This window comes from Hoplias malabaricus, chromosome 12 (assembly GCF_029633855.1).
Source record: "Hoplias malabaricus isolate fHopMal1 chromosome 12, fHopMal1.hap1, whole genome shotgun sequence".
Classification (NCBI taxonomy): Eukaryota; Metazoa; Chordata; class Actinopteri; order Characiformes; family Erythrinidae; genus Hoplias; species Hoplias malabaricus.
In genome coordinates this window covers 18,605,492-18,614,815 of record NC_089811.1, presented here as the reverse complement: position 1 = coordinate 18,614,815, position 9,324 = coordinate 18,605,492, and the positions used below count along the sequence as shown (strand labels likewise).

Here is a 9,324-nt window from a genome sequence, read left to right as displayed (position 1 = left end):
GTGTGTCCTGAGACTACCCGGAATCACTGGGAGCAAGGCAGGAACACAATCTGGAGGGGGAACCAGTCCTTCATCGGTCGACACACACTCACTCACACCTATGGACACATTTGAGTCGCCAATCAACCTACCAACATGTGTTTTTGGACCGTCGGAGGAAACCCACATGAACAAAGGGAGAACATACAAAACTCACAGACAAAACGGGGCTTGAACCCACAACCACAGGACCTTGGAGCTGTGTGACAGTGACACTACCTGCTGCACCAACGTGCCGCCCCAGTATCATTTATACAGTGTCAAAACTTTACATCAAACAAGCCCAAATAATTTATCTGTGATGTTCCAACACACAGAGATAAATGATTTTATTAATTTGGAAGAGTTTGAATGACTTTTATTTTGGTGTTGATCTGTGGTTGGGTCTTTTGCTTGATTTTGACTGATGTAACTGAACTGCGCTCAAGCATGTGGATGGCTCATGCCTTTGCTAAATGTTAAATAAAGTTCTGTTCTGTTCTAAATTCTGCCATTGTGTTCTTCCAGTTGTCTGCTTAATCTGTCCTGAACATAGTTGTGGGTAAATACACTACATTATCCAATATTAAAAAATTAATACTTTAAGTTTGTCAACACATTAACTCTGTCATGTGGGCCCAATTTTAGGTCCATCCTCTGAATATCTGAAACTTGAAATCTTGAAAGGAACTCCAACCAGGTAATACAGAGTGGCCTTGCCCCTAAGCACAGGTACATCATGCACATGCAAGCTTGCTCAGCATCTTGGAGCAATTCTCTACAAACTGAGCCAAATTGTTTCACATCATTCCTTTTGTTTGGAGTTTCCCTTGCCAAAGGAGTCTCTTTCTAGTTTCAGAGTTTTAAAATACTTCTGAATTCAGGGAGCTGGATTTATGGTAGCTCAAATAGACAAGTGGTATCTCCTTGAAAGCTTTGGAGATACGTGTTTTTTCTAAACAGTGATGAAATATGAAATTGAAAACTGAAAGGAAAAAATGAAATACAGTTATCTGATTACATATCTACATGAAAGGACACTTAAATAAATCTAAATGTTTAAATCTACTTATTATTTAGATATTTACAAAATACATAATGAGTATATACTGCCATGTCTCTCAGACAGAGAAGCCTATATAACAAATTCCATCCAGCAGTTTTGTCATCTCCTCTGACAGGTCCTAAATTCCAGATTCTTGAAGCAGGTATCCATCCTGACCCAAAATTGCACCATAGGTGTTGTTGTCTTCTCTGGAGAAGAGTCGAGATCTCCTGCAGACGGGGTTCAAATTTATCATCCTCTTCATCTGAGCACATATCTTAATCATCAGACAGGAGCCCATGATCTTATTCTTTCCTGTCTCCATGTAGAAGAGCTGTGAGCAGTGTTCCTCTGAGTGCCACTGATAGTAGAGCTGCTGCTGCTGCCAGATGTTTACAGCCAAAGAATTAAAGCTACAGAGAGGGCATACAGCATACAACCTGCAAATTTCAAAGCAGCTAATGAATACTCAACTGATCTTCCAGTTCATTTGCTACAGGTTTGTGAGACAAATACAGCATAGGTCTGAGCAGCAATTGGAGCTAAAACACAATACAAAATGTTTTTACAGGGCATAATAAATCATATATGATTTACAGTAATGGTCTGTCACCTAGCTACCAATAAAGCACTGTCAGTATAAGCAGTTACAGACAATGAATGAATGAATGAATGATCCCCCATGAGTTCCGCCATGAAACACATACTGTGTACCTTAGGCTTATGCTTTCCAATGACACATCATTTCGTTTTCAGCAACTAACAGACTTAGACACCACGAGAGACAGTATTATTTGGCAGCCACAAGCTCAACAAACAATAATCAAGACAATAAACTATTTCAAAGCTTAGATTCCTTTACTAGCTGCCTTTCCCCCCACTGAGGCCAATTAAATACAGAAGGGGGTTTAAGGAAGGTTGCCATACTCTACAGCCAATCAGAGTGAAGCCCACGTCTTCCCACATATCTGGCATTTAAAGTGACACTGTACACTGTAAAAAATGATGTGTTGATTTTACTTAAATATATAGTGCAACGTTTTTGCAAGCATTTTTTTAAGTATAACCCACTCATTTTTTTTTGCAATTTTTACTAAAAATCTAAAACAGACATTACTAACAAATCAGTGTTCTATTTCATGTTGTTACTTAGAAAAATATGTTTCTCCAGTCAGTAAAATTAAGCTGTTTAGTTTAGACTTCCTTAACATTTTAAGATGAATATAAGTGAGAATTTGCGTTAATACTACAACTGATGAGTACTACTAATGACACAATGAAAAACTATGGCAGGTTGTACTACAGATGTACATCAAATAAGCAATACACAAAAAAGTATTTTAGTGAACTTAAATTCAACATCATTTATTTCAAGAAATGGCATGTAAAACCACATCCACTGTACTCTTCCATATGGAAGCAAGCAAGAAACATACAGGTGAAAAAAAAAGTGTCTTCCTGAGTCTAGGTTCCATTTTATTTATTATTATTCTCCCTTAAAAATATTTTACTTAGTTTTTTTTTACCTACATTACAACTAATAACGATTAGCAAGTTATGATACTTTGAAGAGCAAGGGACAGAAGAGCTCTGCTTTTTGCTTATCCTCCAGGGCACAAAACACACCACAGGTGAATTTTTCAGGGAAGCTAACAATTAGCATACAATATCAGCTTCAACCAGCTCAACCATCACCAATACTCTCAGTGAAAACTGTTTATGTATAACAAATGCAGGAAAAAACAAAAAACTCAGTTAAAGAAAAAACAGTGTATCATTAAACACATTGTATATGTGCATCAGTACCATAGTCATAGACACTTTTCATATACACTAACTGACCACTTCATTAAAACCAGCTCCTTGTATCTGCATTCACTGTCCAACTTACCACACAGGTGCAATTTTTAGATCTACAGTTACAGACCATAGTCCATCTGTTTCTCTGCATACTTTGTAACCCTTTTCTGCAAAGGCTAGAACCCCTACAGAGCAGGTGTGACATGGTGGTGGATTATTCTCAGTGCTCCAGTGACACTGACGTGTTGGTGGTGTGTTAGTGTGTTTTGCGCTGGTGTAGAGTGGATCAGACACAGCAGTGCTGCTGGAGTTTTTAAACGAGCTGTCGGCTGGTTCTCAGAGAATAGTCCACCAACCAAAAATATCCAGCTGCCCTGTGATCACTGATGAAGGACTAGAGAATGACCAACACTGTGCAGACCAACATATCTACATGGTGGACCAACAAGGTAGGAGTGTCTAATAGAGTGGACAGCGCTGTGTCTGATCCACTCGTACAAGCACAACACACACTAACACACCACCACCACGTCAGTGTCACTGGAGCGCTGAGAATGATCCACCACCACATCACACCTGCTCTGTGGGGGTCCTGACCATAGAAAAAGATTGTAACAAAGTATACAGAGAAACAGATGGACTACATTCTATATGGTAAGCGGACCTGATAAAAATGGAAAATGAGTGTAAATAGAAGGAGGTGGTTTTAATGAAGTGGCCGGTTGTTGTCCATCCCCCAGCTCAGCATTATTAATCAGAGAGGAAACGCTAAAAACATTAACCTTAAAGCCAAAAATTGACATTGTATGTGAACTGGAACATTTAAACATGTTCACATCATTACCATTGCCATAGCCCCCGACCCCAAACCCACCTCGCTAACCTATCAATGAAAAACAAAATTGAAGTACAGCCAAAATCCAAACAGTAGTGTACAGTATCACAAAGTCTACATATAAGCTGGTTCAACAATATGCTGCTGAGATGATCTACTATGTGTATTCAGGTATGTGATGTTATGTCTGTGTGCTTATGAGTTTTGGAAGCATCACTTTTCATCATACATTTATGTCAACAACTTGTTCTTCAATGACAGAATCCTTGGGGACAGTTTCCCACTGTCTAGTTCCAGTAGCATTTTTTGGAAAAATTCAAACGTGTACCTCAGTGATTTGGGATAACTCTGTAATCCTGCAATCACCTGCACCCCCTCCAAAACGATCCCTGCCTCTAAAGGGCTGCCATCTGTAGAGCCCCCTTTGGTGACAATCTTCAGTGTGTGATCTTTCAGGTCATCAGGGTCGATATCGCCATTGGTGTGCTAAAATAAACATAAAGGACATTATATGATAGTGTTTGCAAACATATGTTCCTCTCCATACTGGTCTTCTCTTTACAAGTTCTTAAATGTAGACGTGTCCTAACTGTTTCCTCCCAGGAAAATTGCATTTCTTTTAATTACATTTTACAAATTATTTTTCAAAGACATTTCTTCAGTTTATTTGTTTAGTTACATTGCCATCTCTCAATACTGTTAAAGTGAAGCTCAAAACTCCATATGTTTAAGTATGTTAAAAATATTAAACATTAAATATGTTAAAAACATGACTGTATATACCACACTAACCTGGTAATGTGTAATAAGGTGCTCAGCATTTTCAGAGAAGTATACCATCAAGCCATAAATCACTACCTCTCTACGGTTATCTACACCATCATCCTTAGTGGCATACAAACACAAATGTTTCACGAGTTAATGTTCAGGCACCATATCAGCACTTCAAAAATTCAGTAAACACATCTGATTTACCTGGTCAAGCAAAATCAGTACTTCATTCATTTTGCGGGCTGCGTTTCCTCCCTTGGAATGGAACAACCTGAGGAGCCTGTCCGTGTATTTGTCCAGATTAGAATAAAACTGCGATTCCAAATCAGTGGCTGTCAACCTTTTGAATTCCTCTTTCACCTTAAAAACCAAGATTTAATCATTATTATCAAAGCTGTATTTTACTATAAAACATATTGATAGTCACGTATGGGCTGTGATGCATATTCTTCTCTTCATGTTCAGTGATATTCAGAACATTTTCAGGAAATTATGAAATACAAAAGTCACCTGAATGACATCAAAAAGTGCAGGCCATCTCTCTAGAAGGTCTTGTACAGGTGGACTGTCCTCAACTATTTCTTGTCTGCGACTGGAAAAGGTTCTGGCCATCTTCTCACCAATAGCTTTCCGGTTGTCTCTAACCTTGAAGTCACTGAGAAGCTCTACCCTCACCCTCCCCAACGTCTGTTTAGTTTCACCAGGTGGGAAAGGGGGCAGGTAGTTTAGCTCTGCTTTGTGTGGCTTTTTTACTGCAGCAGGTCTCTTGTGTTGCGAAGAATTGACAGCCAATTCAGGGCATCCAAGCTGTTTAGTTTCCTCCTATAATTGGCCATCTTATTCTTCAATCTGGATAACCAGCCATCATACCCAGACAATGATCCAGGCTCCCTCAGACACTGATACTTTTCTATTAGTGTCTGCGCAACTGCACATATCTGCTTGCTGGTGGGGTATGCACAATGCTGGAACATTTTTTTGACTAGTGCATCAGAAACTTGAGATCTCACACTGTGATCATTCAAAAGAACTCCAGTTTTAAGGAACTCTTCATTTCCAGTTTGCAGAATCAGCTCTGTCTCATATGGAAATTCAGGAATGTCAAACTGCATTGGCCAATGTTGTGACCGCATCCCTTGAGTCTTCAGGGGGGACAGCAACACTGTGTCATCTGATGATCCATACTGAACAGATGAGGCAGCTGATGAGTTGACAGAAGACTCAGTTGATACAGCATCAGATGAGCTTAATGAAGACAGTGTTGATAAGGCATCTTGAGATGGAGTGGACATATACTGAGGGCTGTCAATTGCTCTTAAGGTGATCAACAAAGGCTCCACAAAAAACAACCTTAATGGTGTCTCTGTCTTTCAAAGTGGCTGTAGTAGTTACAGAAAAAAAATCTCCAAAATCTGCATCCATATAATGCAGAGCAAAGTTTGCAGGTAAATTAAATGTCTCTTTCACTACCCTCTCCAGTTCTTCAACTGAATCAGGAATCCCAGAAGGTAGGCTCAATTTATGTGCATCATGTTTTATCATCACTCGAAGCGTTGCTGGTGACATTTTGTGAGTCATTTTGTGAGGGGAAAACTAAATCGTTAGACAGGCAGCACAGTAACATATTCACAAACAAAAATCAGTTATTTCTCAACATTCAAAGTTGATCCACTAGAATGGAACATCAATGTGGCGCTTCAGGGTAACCATACATTTCCCCCCAACATTGTATGCAGCTAATGGCACAGTGTCATTCAATTCGCTCTGGAGAAGGAATTTGAGATGTCCTGGTTTTTCCAGCTGAAATGATCTCATGTGTTCATCATACCAGGATACACGGCTCTTCACGATAAATCCAACCACATTCTCAACAATAACAATTTGGTGAATCTGCACAAAATCTGTGAGCCCTGCAGTACAGCCATGGGCCAGTATCATACCTGCACAGTATTTTGTTCCATAGCAGGACACAGAGTTAGCCAACTGTACTGATGTCTGATTTGGAAATTTGATTAGTATTTCTTCTTGCATATTAGTCTTCAACAAATCCAAAGGCACAAGAGAAATATGAGAAACAGACAGGTCTGGTTTTGAGAAACTACAATCCTGTGACTGATAGGCCATTGCTAGCTGATGTTTAGTCGCAAGAGATAGCAAAATGTTTCTGAAAGAATTTGTATGCCGGACTACACGTTTAAAAAAACTATGTTTAGCCTCAAAACGCATTGTCCACATAGCCACAAGAGGACCAAAGGCCTGTATCAAATCTGGATAATGCTCCAGAAAATGATGCTTTGGTATCAGTTTTTCACCTGGGAAGACATGCAAATATCTATGTCTGTGCTCTGATATTTTGATACCTAGGTAGCAAATGGTCTCTTTGGTATGGACTGGAGCAACAACCAGCTCAACAATTTCTTTCAGATCCATTAAAAGTAACCATGCTGGTTCATCAACTGGTACTTTCATTCCAATAAGAAATGGCAGAAATCTTAACAGGGCCCAGTTTTCGTGAGCATTTCCTCCAATGCTCTTTCTAGTTGCAAATGTGAGAGGTACTGACTTTGGAGAGTTAGTTTTGTCTGCCCATTTAAATGGAAAATGTTTGATGGAATCATTGACCACTGACAAAGTCAGATATTTTTTCTCAATGAACACTTTCAGACATAATGCTATTTCAAGAGGAACAATCCCTTCAAAAAGATCATGTAGTATATCTGGTGGATACCCTTTCAAGACATGAAAGTTAGTCAGTTTTTCAGTCAGCACACATTGTTTTTTGACACCACAGCAGTGGGAACGACTTTGGTCATAGAACACTGTTTGAACATGCAATAAGTGCTCCTGTTCAGTCCTCAACTGAAATTCACCTGTGCGTACTTCCTTCAGCTGAAAATCTGAGCGCTGGCCAATACAAAATCTGCAAGGGTACTGCCCTGAAAAACTTTCCACAAATCCCCCAATTGCATGTGCACCTAAATTGTCTGCTACTACACACTGTACACTACCTTTCACATTTCTGGCAAGAGTTGAAACATAAATTCCTTCTGACTCCAAAAATACAAGGTCTTTCAACAGTGGTTCTAGAACCACAGCGTAACCATGTGTTTTGACATCATCTGCTTTACAAAGAACTGCCAAATGAATGGAGGTCAATTCAGATCTCAAAGGTGATGGAATATTTCCTAACACCCAGTTCAGAGTTGTTATCTTGTGTTTCTTTCTGGAGGTTCCAAGGGGATTGCAGTCCTCAAAATCATCAACGTACAAAATTAAGGACAACCTGAATTCATCGCCATTCCAAAAATTGCTCTCTTTAAAGTAAGAACCATCACAGAAAGATTTGAAGTGAAGTGTCACACCATGTTTGGAAGTTTCAGTACTTTCAACAGCTTTTTCTAAGATATATTTGTTGTTCAGTAACTGAGACAATGATTTCAAAATTGGAACATATTGAAAACACCTTTTTGCCCTTAAATCAATTATATACTCCACAGGCTGAACAACACTGAAATTTTCCTCAAAATATCTCTTTCTCTTGTATGCACTGTTAAAGGGACCTTTCAAACCAAGTGCTGTACTTACTGGTCCTGATTCACAAAGCTCCTTCACTAAATCTGTAATTACTGATGCAGCAAGTATGCAACCGTGTTTCTCCAAAGTTCGCTCAATAATATTTTTAAAATCTTGAGCTGATGCTACAGATGAAATGAACTGCAAGTCCTCTACTAACTCATCCACACAATTTCCTGATACATGGAAGAGGCTTTCCAATTTAAGCAGCAATGAACCAAGCTTTTTCACACAAGTATTCTGTAAAGGTTCACTCTCCTCTTCAAAAGTCAAGAAATTGTTTTCAGTAGTATCTTCTGTATCAGTTACACTATCAACAGCATTACAAGCATCTGTGTTTCTCTGCAGAACTGCACATTTAAAATCACTGGCTGAATAAGGAGTGTGTTTTCTGCTCTTGTGAGCTGCAAATGTCCCATACACATTTGTCTTAAAGTCACAACCATTGAAAACACAGTCAACTGTTTCCTGCTGACTCAGATGACGTCTTACATGAGCAAAAAAATCCTTCTCTGTTGTGAATCTCTTTGATCCACAATTTTGACAACAGAAAGAAAGGTGCTCTCTGCTTATCGACCCATCTGGGAAATGATGTCTTGCCAAGTGTGATCGCAGAGAACTATGAGTCTTGAAAGTGCAAGGACATTCAAAGTGTGGACAAGGCTGTGATTGGTGGCGTCCTAAACAGTCATGATCAATTCTATAATGTTTAAGTAGAGCTCCTCTCCTTGAAACTTGTATTTGACAAATTTTACATGTCCACTTCATGTAATCCTAAAGAGGACAAAAATAACTACACATGCTTTGTAATATGTGGCTATAGTGAAATAATACAAATATAAACACTAACAGGTCTACTTACGATATAGGAGGACTTTCTACAATTACAGAATGTAGCCCATATGTCTCTCTTCATACTTTATTATCCTGTTCTTTAATCAAACCAAATATTATCCAGCCAACAGTGTCCCGTGTCACTGATGAAAGACTAGAGGATGACCAACACACACTGTGCACCAACAGATGAGCTACTGTTTCTGACTTTACATCTACAAGGTGGACCAACAAGGGAGGAGTGTAGGGATCTCAAAGATCACTCCAACACTCTGATTTAAAACACAAAAATGCTGATGTTATTACCGTAACTCAGATGGTATCTGATCAACAAAGGCTTCCCTGAATTAGATACAACAAAGGAAAACATGTATCAGTTCATATTACTCAAAGTCATTTAGATAAACACTATTAATTTGAGTTGACAATTATAAATACACTGCAATGT

General features: G+C 38.9%; 1 protein-coding gene across 2 annotated transcripts; it reads right to left on the bottom strand.

Moving 5' to 3' along the window:
• Positions 1-3,138: 3,138 nt before the first annotated feature.
• LOC136664183 (uncharacterized) lies at positions 3,139-6,955 on the bottom strand. Of its 2 annotated transcripts, none has more exons than XM_066641274.1 (4): positions 4,980-6,955; positions 4,674-4,829; positions 4,491-4,583; positions 3,139-4,184 (listed from the first exon to the last, which is right to left on the bottom strand). In XM_066641274.1, the coding sequence occupies exons 1-4, from the start codon at positions 5,079-5,081 to the stop codon at positions 3,930-3,932; spliced, it is 606 nt and encodes a 201-aa protein (XP_066497371.1). In that variant the 5' UTR covers positions 5,082-6,955; the 3' UTR covers positions 3,139-3,929. The 2 variants fall into 2 exon arrangements, with proteins under 2 accessions (XP_066497371.1, XP_066497372.1); XM_066641275.1 differs by having other exon boundaries at positions 4,674-4,781.
• Between the last annotated feature and the right edge of the window lie 2,369 nt (positions 6,956-9,324).